The 16,880-nt window shown below is 39.8% G+C and overlaps 1 protein-coding gene across 2 annotated transcripts in view; it reads left to right on the top strand.

Annotated features, from left to right (window-relative positions):
* FSHR (follicle stimulating hormone receptor) overlaps positions 1-16,880 on the top strand; it is a 196,723-nt gene that overhangs the window by 74,820 nt on the left and 105,023 nt on the right. For both annotated transcript variants that reach the window (XM_070798620.1, XM_019969656.2), the window contains exon 2: positions 4,165-4,236. In XM_070798620.1, coding sequence (XP_070654721.1) covers positions 4,165-4,236 — 72 coding nt within the window. The remainder of the gene's footprint in view (positions 1-4,164; positions 4,237-16,880) is intronic.

Below are 16,880 nucleotides of genomic sequence, written 5' to 3'. Positions count from 1 at the left end.
AAACAACAAAAACTATTATGTCTTATATGGGTCTTGCATTTCTGTGTTAATGTGGATTAAAACCGATATTTTTACAACAGTGTGATTTCCCTTAAGCCTAAGTTTTATGGCCATTGATAGTGATATACTTTAAAATAATATAAGAATGAAAATTAAGTGTGTTAATTATACAGCCTCCTACTCAACTAGACTTTCTGATTAGTTCTACTACTGATCTCTTAGGTTAGAGTTTGCTTTATAGACAATTATGTTATCTATAGATAATGACAGTTTTTCATCAATAATCTTTTATATTACTGTGTAGGCTAGGGCGCCCAGTGCAATACTGAGTGGAAGATGCAACAGCGGCATCCCTGTCTCATTCCTAATTTTAAAAGGAATACATTTCATCACTGGGTATGATGTATTTATTGTAGTGGTAGATAGATTTTACTCCTTATCAGATTAAGAATATTCTTCCTCTTTCTTGTGTGTCAAAATGTTTATCATAAATGGACTTGGTCAGTATTTTTTTTAGTGTTCCTTATTAAACAGGTGAGCTTTCCGACCATTTAAACCTACCTAGTCAATAAGGCGGAGAAGGCAATGGCACCCCACTCCGGTACTCTTGCCTGGAAAATCCCATGGACAGAGGAGCCTGGTGGGCTGCAGTCCATGGGGTCGCTAAGAGTCGGGCACGACTGAGCGACTTCACTTTCACTTTTCACTTTCATGCAGTGGAGAAGGAAATGGCAACCCACTCCAGCGTTCTTGCCTGGAGAATCCCGGGGATTCGGGAGCCTGGTGGGCTGCCGTCTATGGGGTCACACAGAGTCGGACACGACTGAAGCGACTTAGCAGTCAATAAGGAGTACTAATTTCTTTGTTCACTATTCCTTCTTGTTTTTGAGCCTTCCTACTGGATTAAATTATTTTCTAAGGGAATTTTTCTGCTAAAACTTTGTTAAGGGTGAATTAAACTTTTCTAAAAGTCTTTTTATTTTACCCCCACATTTGAATGACTACTTCTGGGAATGGGACTCTAAACTGGCAGTTATTTTCTCTAATAATTTTGAAGATATTTTTACCAAGCTTTCTAATTGTATTTTTTTCTTTTTTTTTTAATTGTATTTTTTCCTTTGAAAATAATGACTTTTTTTCTTCTGTTTGCATTTTTAAAAAATTCTTTTTTGGCTCTACAGTTTTAATTCACAGGTAGCTGACAATGGATTTATCTGTTTCCCTTCCTGAGACTTGTTGAGGTTTCTGAATCTGAGCATTTATGTCTTTCATAAATTATGGAAATGCTCCAGATGTTATTTCATTGAAAATTGATGTTCTCCACTTTCTTTCTAGAAAGCACATATGATAGGTAGATAGATAGGCAGGTAGATGGACAATGACACACATAAATAAATCTTTGCATTCCAACTTCCATATTTCATCTCATGGGATCAAAACACAAATGCTTTGTCTACCAAGTCCAGATACCCCTCTCCCAATTCCTTTCCTTTATCCCCTCCTTCCCCTGACACCCCCAGAATACACTGACTTCAATTTACCTCCTTAAAATTCTCTTTGTATTCATGACTCCAGTTTCCATCTGGTATTCAGTTATTTTACTCTAGGTCCCTAGACATTTCTTATACTTTTTTATAAGCTCAGCTATGCAACTGAAACAATATTGGCTATGTTTTACGTAAGACTTCTGGGTGATCTTTAGTGGATCTAATTTATAGCCTTTCAGGAGATGGAAGACTTTAAATCTTCAATAAGATTTAATTTTATTAATTAGTTTGAACCACTTAATACAGGAATAGACATTGAAAGTTTCAGAATATGTGCTTGATACTAAAGTTGAATCAAAAAGAACTATCTAGTTGACTCATTATCAAGTAAAGTCAATTATACAAGATTCCACTCTTTGCATGTCTTACTAACTAGTATTTACCTTAGTATTTCAACTCCCTTGAAGTTTTAGAATAAATACTTTAAGGCAATTTTATTCTTTGCTTTCACCAGTTTGTTTTCATAATTTTTCTGTCTTGTAATAAATAGGAACAAAAGGAATTTGTCTATTTTAACTAAGATTAAGTGAGTACATTAAGAGAATATGAACTGACCTTGCTTCTTTTTAGATGAGCATTCAATAAGTTACATTGTTCCAGAACCATTACACTCAACCCTAAATTAGATCAAATACTTTCATAGAGACTGTGCTTTTAGCAAAATATGACCTGATAGTTTTGAGACCCAGGCTCAAGCTCACACACTCCTTCCAACCTCCCTCATATATATTTATTTATGTACTATGGGAGTTTTACATTTTAATTCTTGTATAACATTTATAGTTGTTACATCAACTGTATCCCACATCTGTTTTCTTGTGATTCCAAGGCTTCTATTTTTTGCCTTCCCATGTATATAAAATCCTCCAGAGCAAGATCAGTACACAGAATTCTCTCTCATGACTCCTCACCCTGGAACTGGTGAGGACATGGCAACGAAAGGGAAACAAACAAAGTGGAAGAAAAGAACTGCTTGCCTGAACAATAACTTTCTGAAATAGGAATTTCACTAATATCAATTAAAAAAAATAGGAGACTAATGTAAAGGAGGTTTGTGAAACTATTCAAGTCCACACTGAATTCCCACTAACAGACTGCCTTGCAGAAGGAAGGATTATAGTAGGGAGAAAACCAAATCCCTATCAACCAATTGCAAAGCAAGGAAAGTGAGAGGGAGCAGAAACAGTATTCCTGTTATAGATTCCCAAAGAGTCACTTGTAATTCTACCCTCAAACCTAGAACTCTCAGACTTCAATAGCCATTCAAGAAACATTTTTCTGAATATGTGTCATACACCATTCACTGTTCCAGGCATTTGGTATACAGCAGTAGGCAAATCAGACAAAAATCCCTGCCCTCACAGAGCTTGCATTCTGGTTTGGGGTAAAAGATAAGTAATTATATTAATATATAAGTAGATAAATAAATAGAAGATTAAACATATCAGAAGTACTATGAAGAAAGCTAAGGCTGATGGTCTAAATTAGGGAAGCTGTCATTTTAAATAGGGTACTTAGGGAAAGCTTTACTGAGAAAGTGACATTTGAGCAAGCAGCTGGCTGAAAGAGCAAGCCAGAAAAATATGAGAGAAGAATTCTCCAGGAAGAGAGAATTGCAAATGCAGAAATATCAGGAAAGAAGGAGCCTGGCCTGTACAAAGAATAGTAAGAGATTACTGTGAAAAGAATGAAATAATCGTCGTGTGAGGTGTCAAAATTGAAGTTAGAGGATCTATGGGAAAGGAGAGTGAGAAGATCCTGTAGGATCCTGAAGGCCATTATATACTATCTATTTTTTTTTTTTTCTCCTAAGATGAGAAGCCATTGGAAGGAATATTGAGGCAAGCATGAGACAAATTTTTCCAGCAGAAGAAAATGGCAAAAGCTGAAGATGGATGAGGTTAAGATTTTTCTAAGATGGGAGAAATTAAGGCATGTTAGTATACTGATGGGCAGGATCCAATAAAGAAGAAAAAGTAGGTGAATGAAATGTATGAAAGAAGGGGGAAACTGCTGTAGTGGCTACCTTCACAAGGCAGGAGAAAAATATGATGTGGATCAGAGGAGCTGTGTTTTAGTCAGGACCCTGGACAGCTCACCCATAGTAACAGGAAGTGGGGCAGGGTGTATAATAAGCCCAAGTGCCAGTGAGAGGTTAACTGGGAGCCATGTGAGAGCATGAGGACATTCTCTTCTGCTGGTTTCATTTTTTTCTGAAGAAAAGTCAGCTGAGGACAACAGGGAGGAGGTATTGAGAGTTGGAATAGAGAAAAAGAAGGAGACTCACATAGGGCTAGTGGAGGCAACATGGAGTAGTGATGAACAGAAGGCTCATATCCTAACTCTGCCACTTATTAGCCATCTGACCCTGGGTAAGTTTTTTAACCCTCCCTAAACCTCAGTCTCCTCTTATGCAAAAGAGGGATAACAATAGTGCCCATATCACTGCTTTGTAATATGGGTGAAAAGAGATCATGAGGCAGCAATTATAACCACTACCAAATGGCAAGCACATAGTATGCGTTAGCTGTTTGTTATCTGCTCTTATACCTTAGGCACTCGATGACTAATCAATGAATGGATAGGTTGTGATATTTTATGTCCACTCTCTTTTCAGGAGGTTTGTTCTCACCAAGCTTCGAGTCATCCCAAAAGGAGCCTTTTCAGGATTTGGAGACCTGGAGAAAATGTATGTACCCAAGGAGTGTGGGGGTGCTTTGAATGGCTATAGGCAGCAATCTCAGATCACATCTAGCATGATTCTTTATGCTTAGGAACTAGAATGACACACCAAGCAAAGGTTTTGCACCTTGTCCAATTGCGTTTCCTTTCCATATTTCCTAAACTTGTGGAATCTTTCAGCATGTGGCCACTGAAATAGGCGTAAGTTCAATTCAAAAAATTCTCACTTTTTTGGTGCAAAATTTGGCTTCCCTGGTGGCTCAGATGGTAAAGAATCTGCCTGCAATGCAGCAGACATGGGTTTGATCCCTGGGTCAGAAAAGATCCCCTGGAGAAGAGAATGGCATCCACTTTAGTGGATTCTTACCTGGAGAATCCCATGGACAGAGGAGCTTGGCAGGCTACAGTCCATGGGGTTGCAAAGAGTCAGACTGGACTACTAATACCTTCACTTTCTTTCTTTTGTTCCCAAAGTACCTGTGAGTGGAATTTTTATAAACCAAAGCCTATTTTCTCTGCTGACATTCATTATTTTTAAAGAAACTCTCTATTATTTCTGATTAATTTTTAATTAACAGCAGGGACTACCATTTGGGCTTTAGAGATTTTGTGGACTTCTTGTCCCTAAGCCATGCTGACAAGTGGTAAATGACAGATAAACATTCAGAAGTATTGAGAAAGTTTAGAGCACTGAAGACGATTTCCTTTGAAAAGAGAAGACTTTGTTAATGTAAATATTTGTGGGTTGTTTTTTTTTTTAAGATCTTCAACATTTGAGTTTTATTGGACTAGCTTAATGTATGGGTCTCCTCAAATAAGCTTTTATCAAAGTGGGGTACAAAGTAACAACAAAAGAAAAAGCAGCAAATTCTTTCATGCTTACGGTAACCCACTCTGCTTTTGAAGGTATTTGATCCCATCCCCCAGGCTTTAAGAAATGGAAAAAGTATTTTTCACCATAGTAGCAGCCAGAATGGAGAAGGCAATGGCACACCCCACTCCAGTACTCTTGCCTGGAAAGTCCCGTGGACGGAGGAGCCTGGTAGGCTGCAGTCCATGGGGTCGCTGGGAGTCAGACACAACTGAGCCACTTCCCTTTCACTTTTCACTTTCATGCATTGGAGAAGGAAATGGCAACCCATTCCAGTGTTCTTGCCTGGAGAATCCCAGGGATGGGGGAGCCTGGTGGCCTGCCATCTATGGGGTCGCACAGAGTCGGACACGACTGAAGTGACTTAGCAGCAGCCAGAATCCAGAACTTAAGTGCCAGTAAGTACACCAATAGATTAGATGGATTACACAGAAGGGAACATTTTTTTCATTATAAGAATAAGCAACACCCCTCCCTCAGTTGTATATGTTTTTCCTTCTTTAAGCCAGTAAATTTTTATCTTGATTCTTTCACCTGCCTTTTAGAAAGAACACTTGCCCAGGTCTGAGGAAGTGAGAAAGAAATCCATTAATGAAAGAAACACAAAGCAGAGACAGTAGCAATGTATTTCAGTGGTTAAGTCACTTGCTTAGAAGAGGTTGGTCAGAATCCTATGTTTGAGTGTTAGTTTTAATATAAACTTAACTGTGTCACCTTGATTAAATCAGTTTATCTCTGAGAGCTGTGGTTTCCTCATCTGTATATCAAGGGAGGCATTTCTATAGTGTGGGATGGCTTATGTGATCTATATGCAAGCGTCTCCCTGTTGGACAGGAGCCCAGTTTAAGACTTGTGGTCTTCAGGGTTTACCTTCTTGAAGACATTCAACACGCACAGGAATTGCAAGATGGGGCACTCATCTGAGCAAAGTTCACCAAGGAAAACAGGAAAGGAATAGTGTAGGAGAGTTTTTGGCTCAACGTGTATTCCTGGATGGATCAGCCATTACCCTGCCTGGAATTAACAGAGATTTGATGATGATTGGGTAGGTCTTGGCCCTTCAATCAGTCTGTAAAATTGCATAGAAATCATTCTAAAGACAGCAATACCAGGTACAAAATATTCACTTTTAATATAATTAAATCCAGAAAATGTAACTGACCCATCATTGGGTGCTTAGCCTCCCATGAGAACGTCCTTTGATGACAGAAGGTTGATCCGAGCTGACATAGCAATAATCCCAGAGACAGAGCAGCTGGTTTTGAAACTCAGCTTCCTCAGTCACAGCATATCCATTTCGACCACGTGCTTTTATGAACCAGCCTGTACTGACACAGATGCCAAAATAAATAAATAAATCTTATTTTTGCAGTACTTTTCATGTCCTAAGAAAGCATTCCTGAGTAGAGGAGCCAACACTGAACCAAACTCTGAACAAACGTCTGAAGCCACTTAGCAGCGGCAGCAGCAGGCCTATGCTCACCTTCCTCCTTTGTCTCACCTCCTCATCTTGGTCCCTGATGAGTTCAGATCAGATCTTTCCAGATCTCTCTTCTTCATTTATTGTATTCTTCCAGTTTTTAACCAGTTTCCTGAACTTAATAACTACCGGCTTCCTTTTCAATATCTCCCTCTTCACAAATCACAAAATCCCTTTCATTCATTCTGCACGTGTAGCCTAGTTTCACATACGCTTATTAAAAAGAAGAGGGAAAAGCTTTCTGGATAAATCCTGCCTTCTTTCTCTTCCCCCTTCCTATCTTTTCCTCATCACTACCACTCCTCTGAAAAAGCAGCCTGCATTCTGTTCAGCCTTTCTGTTCAGTCTCTCCTCACTCCTGTCCAATTGCTCTTTGACCACAAATTCTCTAACACTGTTACATTATTCTATCAAAGGTCCCAAATAACAGCCAAACTGCCAGAACTGATGACTTCTACTTTGTTCTCGTAGCACCTAACTGACAGGTAGCTTCTGATTACACTGACCATTCATGCCATCCTTCTCATTACTCTTTCCCCTTTTGCTTCAGTGACACCTCACCCTTCTGCCCGCCTGCTGAACACCCCAGACTATGCCATAACCAGTTCTGTCTCCTTTCTTATTCCTCAGCTGCCCCTCAAAAGTTCAGGTATTCTGGGGCGCCATTTTTTGGCCAGTTTCTTTCTTTACACTCATACCTTCAAATCATTATTTATTAAATAATGTCTTACTACCAGGGCTCCTAAATCTGCATCTGCCTAAACTCTCCTCTCCTCTGAGGCCATACTTTTTGCTTTGAAATGGAGAGATTCCTCAAGATCTACCCCTAAGTGAACCGCAAGTGCCTCATATTCAGACAAACTCCTTATCTCTGTCCTTAAATTTCTGATCTTCTCATATTGCCCATATTGGTATAACATCACCATCTGCTCAGATTCCCAAGCAAGAAAATCCTGTGACTCACATGCCTTCTCTCTCCCTGCTATGCAGGTGCTCTTCCAGTCCTATTGACCACCCCTCACAAATACCTCTGGAGCCTTATTATCTCATCTTACTCCTGCAGCTATGAGGTTCAAAGTCACTTTCACAGCCTACAGCATAAGGCTACTCTGTCCCAGGTCCAGCATTCCACCAGTCTGCTTCCAGACCTGTCTTGCTCAAAGTCCCTTGCAGAAGAACTTCTAAGAACCATAAGCCTCTGACACAGAAATCAAAGCTCATATCTCCCACCACACACAGTGTAGCCCACACTTTCAGGCAGGAAGATTTGCCATTTCCCAAGCACTGCCATTCCCAGATATCATATTGCTTATTTAGAATGTGATGGCTGGTTCATTGGATAATGCCTGGCACATAGAGAGACCAAAAAATAGGTACAGGTAAATGTATAAATGAACAAGTGAACAAATATATTTTCACTGCTCTTGTATAGATGTTGTCCTTCTACCTAAAATTCCACTTGGTAGAATCCTGCTTGTCCTCCAGGAGCTGGATCAAATGTTTACTCCCCTCCTCCACTGTAGAGTAGAGCCTTTCCAGAACTCTATCAGTGCTTCCAAACCATAATCTTGTGCTTGTAGTAGCAACAGCATATTTATCAGATTGTATTCAGAATTTACAGGTTTCTTCCACATCCCTGAATTACTATTTAAGAGCAAAGCCAGAGTGTAACTTAACTTTGTATTAAGTACAACACCAAGTCCTGTTGTTTTTAATCTCCTGATTATACTTCTGACCTGTCTGCCCATCTCCTTCTCCAGCTACCATTGTCTTTCCCTGGAAAACTGCACCAGGCTTCTTCTTGTGCTGCCCCATCTATCTTCTACATGACAACCAGAGTGATATTTTCTAAATTTATACCTAATCATGTGTATACCTGTACACATACACACACACACTACATACTTTACTGCTGCTCTGAACATAAAAAAGAAATTAACATGAAAGCAACCTAGATGTCCATCGACTGATGAATGGATAAAGAAGTTGTGGTACACATACCCAAAGGAATGTTACTCATCCCTAAAAAGGAACGCATTTGACTCCGTTCTAATGAGGCGGATGAACCGAGAGCCTATTATACAGAGTGAAATAACTCAGAGAAAGAAAAACAAGTATCATATACTAACGCATATACATGGAATCTAGAAAGATGGTACTGACGAACCTACCTGCAGGGCAGCAATGGAGACACAGACAGAGAGAAGAGACTTGTGGGCACAGTGGGGGAAGAAGAGGGGACACGAACTGAGAAAGCAGCATGGAAGCATATACATTACCATATGCAAAATTAGGTAGCCAGTGGGAATTTGCCATATGACACAGGGAGCTCAAATTCAGTGTTCTGTGACAATCTAGAGGGGTGGGAGGTGGGAGGGAGGTTCAAGGTGGGACATATGTATAACTATGGCTGATTCATGTTTCGATATGGCAGAAACCAACACAATAATGTAATTATCCTCCAATTAAAACTAAATAAATTTAAATGAAAAAGAGAGAGAGAGAAGCAACTAGAATAGACCTCTCACATTTTCTCCTTTGCTCTGCTAATCCCTTTTTCAGTTCAGTTTGGTGTACCATGCTACACTGCCCATCATGGGCCTTGCCTGGCATGTGCTCTTCCTTCTGACAAGAACTTCTCTCTACTCTGTCCTCTTCATTTAGTCACTTCCTTCTTCTGCTTCAGATTTCCACACCAGTGTCACTTGCCTAGGAAGGCTTTCCCTGACCTCCTCGACCAGGACAAACCCTCCCCACTAATGTAAAACACCCTCCTATCCCCACTGGTCTCTATGTGGCGACCGTCACCTTAGCACTCTTGCGCTTTTTTATGCCATAGTTTAGTTAATCTCTGACTCCCCTAAGCTCCATGAGCACAAGGACAGGACTGATCTCACCCACTACTGGATCCACAGCGTCTCAGACAGTCAGACACCTGCAGTAAATGTCTGATAAATGCATGAATAAAAACGACAAACAAATATAATTAGTTGGAGAGGGAAACTACCTAGATACAAAAAAAAATACTGATGGAATGACAGGGACGATAGGATAAATAACAGGAATATTTATCACAGGAATGATAATAATAAAAAACATAGGAGTTGATAGACATGTAAACACCGGCTGAGACTCTACTATGATCTAGGCACTTGTATAGCTATAGTTTAAAATATGACCCAGGACACAAAGGCACAAGATAATATGTGCAAAATAAGCGATATAAACATTGTATTTGCTTGGGCTCTTTCTGTTGTGTGAGGCCAAAGAAAATAAACCTCAAACTAGCTTAAGGAAAAGAAGGGAGTTTAATGGCTCATTTAACTTGACATTCGGCAAGAAGGAATGACTTTAGAAACAGCTCTATTCAGGTTCAATGTCCTTAGGACTCAGCTTCTCCCCCTCTCTCTGGTCTCCCTTCACTATGGTCATTCCAGCCCTGAGCCCCACCCTTGGTGAGAAAAAAGCAGCAGCAGTCCTGCCTTCAGACACTGTCTCAGGTTCTATTCAGGGTGAAAGCACTGCCCTTTTTCCTGCTCAATCCCACAAAAGTCTTAAGATTTAAGTCTGACTTGTTTAAATCACACAACCATCCCTGGACCAACCACAGCAGCTAAGAGAATGTGATGTTCAAATTGGCTGTGACTTGAGAAATGGGCTCCATTCCTAGAGCTGAAAATATCTACCCCAGCCACAGGGATTTGAAAGTGAGGAAGGAGATTCACAAACAAAACTGAGTCTATTGTCGGAAAAAAAATAAATAAATAAGTGAAGACTAAATCCTAGTAGTTGAGCAAACCATGAGTGTCAAAAAAGAAAATTAGTCTTCTTCTCGTCGTAAAGAGAGAAGGCTCTGTAGCCTTGGTGGTTGGGGATTTGCTAAGTTTGATTTGTCCCCCTTCCACCTCCTAGAATAAATGAAAGAATCCAGTAACTCTGCCCCAATCTATGCTAATCCATTTGCTCATTAATCCAGTTTAACCCACCCCTTCTGCTGCTTCTATAAGAAGTCAAGAGGGAACCGAGTCTTTTGGCAGAAGTGGAGCAGGAGCTTCTCCGTTAGAAGTGAACTGATCACTGTCACACCTTGGCTTTTTTCATCAGCATCACTATCTCAAACCTCCTGACTCTTCACTGCTTTGGGACTGGCTGGGGGAAAAGGAAATCATTAAACTCTCTGCAGTGTGAAGTGGCTTTGCAAAGTGCACTGTAAACTGTTTACATTGTTTTTAATTACTTTGGAACCATATGTCAGCTTGGTATAAAGTGTGAAGATTACACTAAATGAGGGTGGGGGGAGGAGGTGACAATGTGGTGATTTATGGTAACCAGAAAATTTGAGTATGGAAATGAGTGCAATTTAAAAACACATCTATGTGGTATTATAACACTGGAGGGGGAAGAAAAGCCAGTGTATAACAAAATATCTTTGAAAATAGGAGCATGATGAATATGTAAATGAGACCAATCAACATCAGCTGAGATATGGTATATGCAGATGAGACGGCAATGAGCCAAAATGTGAAATAGCTCCCAAACCATAAATATGAACCATATAAAATTCGTTTGAAATATTCATCATAACATAAGGACAAAAAATATAATCAAGTGATTTATTTGCATATAAAAATGAGAACACTAGTCTGACACTCCAGCCTCCACTCCCAGATCTCTGGGGGAAGAAAAGTTAACAGAGGGACTTTTAGAGGGAGAGATTTATTGAATGAAAACTGTTGCAAGCACACTAAAAACGCTGAAGATCCTCCCAGTTCTATATTCCTCCGCCTCACTCAGCACAGATAAAGAGAAAGGGGAAAAGCCAGGTAACTAAAATACTAATGGCGCTGGGGCTAGAAAATTTGGGTTCCAATCTGCTTTACCTCCCTAAGCACTTCCTTGTTAGACAACTTAGGCCTCTGCTTACTCTGATCTGTGATTCTGAGAGTTAATGAGCAAAGAAGCTTTGAGTCCCACTTACTGAAATAAAGCAAGAAGGAAAGACTGATGATTCTACAAGCTCCTGGTAAGAAACTGGTGGCCAGTGTTGGAATAGCTGGACCTCTGAATAGAAAGAGGGAATCTGAATCCCCGGGGCGGGGGGGGGGAAGTGGTCATGAGGTTCCGATTGTACTGCACTTTACAAACCCCTGGGGAAATTTTAAAGTAATCTAGAAACTTAACTGTCACTTACAGGGACTTTGTATGCTATTTTTCTAGGGTAGGGCCAAGCACTGATCATTTTTTAAAACTCCCTTGATGATTTTAATATACATCCACAGTTGAAACCCACTGAGATGGGTGATATTTAAGTCTGAATCCAACTTGTAGAAAGAGTATTCATCACAAATGTATAGTGTGTCTATGTGGTGTGGCTTATGGAGCATCAACAAAGGGGACATGGCAGGAGATAAGATCAGAGAAGAACCTGGGGTAAGGTCATGGAGAAACTTGTAGGCCATGAGGACAAGTTTGAGTATCACAGTGAGTGTGATGGAAATTACATGGGTTATTTTGAGCAACCAAATAAAACTATCTGACTTAGATTTGTCAAAATCCATTTATGTTCACAGGTTTTGATTTACTAATATTTTGTTAAGAATTTTTGTGTCTATATTTGTAGAGATGTTAGTCTGTATATTTATTTTCTTGTAATTGCTTTTTTTGGCTTTGTTTTAGTGATGCTACAGAATGAGTTGGGAAATGATCCCTCATCCTCTATATCTTGAAAGAGTTGATTACAATAAGGAAAAGAATAATTTTTTTTTCCACAAATGGTGGTGAAGCAACTTGGTATTCATATAGGAAAAAAAAAATACAACTCAACCCTTACCTCATGTCATACACAAAATTTATCTCTAAACAGATCATAGACTTAAATGTAAAAGCTAAAACTTCAAAACTTTTGGCTTCATCAAAATAAAATCTCTGCTCTTCAAAAGTACAGCTATCAGGAAAATGAAAAGCCAAGCCACAGGCAGGGACTAAAATATTTCCAAAACACGCTCTGAAAAAGGACTTGTAAAAAGAAGATATAAAGAACTCTTAAAAGGGAAAAACAAGTAGATGAACAATCTAATTAAAAATGGGCCAAAGATGAACAACAGAAATGAACAATAAGCACAGGAAATGATGTTCAACATCAATGGTCAATACAGATATGCAATGTAAAACCTTAAATACCACTGCATACTCACTAGAACAGCTAGAATTAAAGACTGATAGAGCAGGCACGGGTGAAGCCGTGGAATGAATGGAGTGATCCAATGTATCTGGTAATACTGCACAATAGTACAGCCCCTTTGGGAAACAGTTTGACAGCTTCTTATAAACTATTTATCCAAAAGAAGTGAAAACATATGTCCACACAAAGCCTTGGTCAAGAATATTCAAAACAGATTTACTCATAATAGCCCAAAACTAAAAACAATTCAAATCTTCATCATCAAGTCACTGGATAAACAAATTGTGTTCTATTCACACAACACAGTATGAATAATAAATAAAAAGGAATAAACTACTAACGCAATGACATGGCTGGGTCTCAGGCATTATACTAAGGCAAAGAAGCAAGCATAAGAGAATATACCATACATCAAATAACTTTATTTATTAAAAAAAACTTGAAGAAATAATATACCCAGTCTATGGTGACAGGAAGCAAGCACATCAGTACTTGCTGGGGTAAAGGGTGATGGTGGGGATTGTCTGGGAAGGGGCACCAAAGAAACTTCTAGGCTGGTGAACATGTTCTATATCTTGACTAAGGTGGCTGTTACAAAATACATGAATTTGCAAAAACTCCTCAAACAGCTGAAATGAGCACATAGAATTATTTAAGTTACACTTCAATAAAGTTGATTTTCTAAAGCCAACAATTTCTCAGCACCTATTTGGGGCCAGGTGTTTCAAACACCACAACTCAGTGAATCTGCACTTTACAAACAGGGAAACTGACATTCAGAAAAGGTAAGCAATCAACCAGCCTCAGAGTTCTTTTGTGGTAAAGCTAGAATTTGAACCCAAGGTAATCTGGCCCTTTCTGCTGCACAAGGCTTGCTTTTTGTTGGTGTCTACCTTTTCCCAGAATCATTCTACCTTACTAAAGTACCAAGTGACAAAGGGGAGGATTAAGGCTGTAAAAGCTTCCTGTGATGTCCTTTAAAATTAGGAGAGAGGATTTCTACTGCAAGAGAGACACAAGAGTGCCTAAGCACTTGAAACTTCCATAAACCAGAACCTAGAGTCACTTTCTACTGGGACAGTTATAGAGGAGAAGAAACCTCTTCTTGGAGCATTTTCTTCACCTTCAGGTTTCCACATGCCAACTCTTTTCTGGGCAAAGATCCTGGTAAGATTGGCTTTAGTTCACCGTTCTGCAAACCCAGCGGCCTGTTAAGTCACAAATTAACTTAGTCAGCAGTTGGGAAATCTAAGAGCTGGGCCAATTAAGTTGTCATTATTGACCTAGGTCAAACATGAGTTAGTGTCAAAGAGGTGAAAGTCCTTATCTCATTTCCTGTTCTCCATAAATATTCTGAAAATAAGTATTTTTGTTGTATTTACTGCTTCAACCAAGAACACAAGAAGCTGTTTTCTTGTCACTTTCGGGGTTGGTGTGGTTTTAGTGTTTCCATTAAGCCTTCTTATTTTCAACTGTTTCTAGGTGGGGCCTCAAAATAGACTCTACAGTATCTAATAGCTGCCCAGATCAGAAAGAGGATAATTTATTACCTTTGTATTTATAAGTTTGGCTTTGTTTTGTCTTTTTACTAGTTTGTTTTCACTTTGATTTCTTTCTGTGTGTTCAGGGTGGGGAGGAGTCTTATAAAGGAAACAAGAGTTCCTGAGATCTAGTCATTTTTTGGATGCCCTTTATATTCATTATAACCATCCACATCTCAGTCCTTTTTGCTTTATCCATGAAGGTGGTGTAGGGTTTCCTTTGCTGGGAGGGATTCCAAAGAAGAGAATACTGAAAGAACGTATTCATAGATGAGAGCCCTGTTGTCTTAACTGGTTCAGGCTTCTGTAATATTGAATACAATACTGCACTAGGTGACTTAAACAACAAATATTTAAATCTCACAGTTCTGTGAGTCCAAGATTAGATACCAGACTGGCCAGGTTCTGGTGTGAACCTACCCCTGCTTTTGCTCTATATCACCACATGGTTGAGAGAGAGCTCTGGTCTCTTTATCCCCTGCTGTGGATACCAATCCCATCATGAGAGGTCCACCCCTATGACCTTATCCAATCATCTCCCAAAGTCCTCATCTCCAAATTCCACCCACCCATATGTTTAGGGGATTGGGGCCTAAATATACGAATTTGGGGTGGTGGGGAGAGACACACAACCAATCCACAGCACCCACTGTGAAGTAGCAAGCTTTGGTACTAAAGAAGCATGCTGGAGATGCTCGCTAGCTTGGGAAAGCACAGACACACCCTCATTCACATGTTCAGTCTCTAGAATCCCCCAGTCTCTTGGCTACTGGATGCTCTAAGGCATCCATGGTCCTGCTGACCTCTGCTCAGTGCCTTTAACTCAGCAGCTAAAACTTACAGGTGGCAAGACTTGACAAGTTTACTCAAGCCAGGCTTTTTTGGCTTGCCATCACATACCAATCTTCTTCCATTTTCTAATCAACAGCCAGGCAACATCATCTTCTCTATCTTTTAAGAATTCTGCTTCAGCCCTGCTTGCCCTTCTGACCTTTCTTGACAAGACAAGCTGTGGGAAAGACCTTTGAACATATTATGTTTGTTAGGGCTCACAGATATACCAGAAAATGAACTGGCCTTTTTGTTCTCTCTGCTAGTAACTCAATGTTTGTGTCTACTCAGAGAAGATACAATTAAGGCAGAATAATACTCGAGTTAAAAATAGCCTCCTGGCTCTGCCCTACAGACTCTTGCTAGGTTTTCTTTTTTTAATAGAGTGGTATTAAACTTAAAAAGATGCAATCTAAATACAAGCTCCAATCGATGCACAAACTATTTATTTTTATTTCCTCATTTAGCCCATGCCCATCACAACCACATCCATCTGGGCTGTTTATGACTTAATAAAATGCTTTAAACAGTAAAACACTCAAATAGGATATGGACCTACTTGCCTGCCCATCCCCCAACAACAACAAAAACTTACCTGAATCTTATACTTCATAAACTTCCTCTGTGTTACTCAGATCCACTCTGGCTAGCTTACACAGAAACGGAATGATCAGACATGGGTTTTTATAATTCAGACCATTCCAGGGGTTAAACAGGCAGAGGAAAAGTGGAAGAGTGAAGGATACATGCCAGAAGAGCCTAAATGAATAAAGTGGAAGTTAACCACCCCAATGGGTCTGAGATTCTGAGCCTAGGCATAGAGATAGCAATTGTTGATGCCAAATGTTTTATAAACATATAATTTGCACTTGGATATGAGCGTGCTTTGAAAAGTTAAAAGTGCATACAAATGCAAGGTATGGATTATTAAGAGAGCACATGTGCTCTGCTTCCCATCCGTGGCATCTCAGCTCAACTACATACGGATTACAGATTTTGCCTTTCTCTTTTCTCATATTCCTCTCCAAAGCACGTAGCCCAGGACTGGGCATGCTGGAAACATAATGTCAGGCCAAGTTTGTGAATTTGTTATCTCTGCCTCATGGATCCCTTGCCAGCCTTTCAGAACCTCTTCCCCAAATCAGGCTCTCAACATTTCCTTTTAAATCGTGTTCTTTGTTATTCTTTCCCAGTGATGATAACATCTGAATAATGTAATGGCATTGAAATTCTAAGGAGTTGCTGAATGAGATCCTCCAAGACAACATGCCTTTTTAAAAAGACATGAAGTAGGTAATGCCAGCACCGAAGGACTGAATTGCTAATGGTGGGATTTTAGTCAATGTGGCACGTGTGCTTAAGAAGATTTGCTTTAATACCTGAAAAATCATATCTAGCATTACCTGTTTGGACTGCAAAGTCCACGTGTACCTGGACAGAAACTTGAGGAAACTGTTTCCTGTAATCAGAGATATCAATGCCTTCAAGGGTCTATCTCCCAAGGACGGGCCCCCTCACTGTCTGACAGCCCACGTGGACAACTCGGACTGGTGTGTGTTTGGCTTTGCTCTTCCTTTACTGAATGTTAAAAATTGGGGTTCCAGTCTTCACGTCTTTGTTTACAATGTACCCCCTTATGTGCTAAGTCACTTCTGTCATGTCTGACTCTTTGTGACCCTATGGACTGCAGCCTTCCAGGTTTCTCTGTCTGTGGGATTCTTCAGACAAGAATACTGGAGTGGGTTGC

Source organism: Bos indicus, chromosome 11 (genome assembly GCF_029378745.1).
Source record: "Bos indicus isolate NIAB-ARS_2022 breed Sahiwal x Tharparkar chromosome 11, NIAB-ARS_B.indTharparkar_mat_pri_1.0, whole genome shotgun sequence".
NCBI lineage: Eukaryota > Metazoa > Chordata > Mammalia > Artiodactyla > Bovidae > Bos > Bos indicus.
The sequence above is the reverse complement of the archived record's forward strand: the minus strand, read 5'-3'. Positions and strand labels throughout refer to the sequence as shown.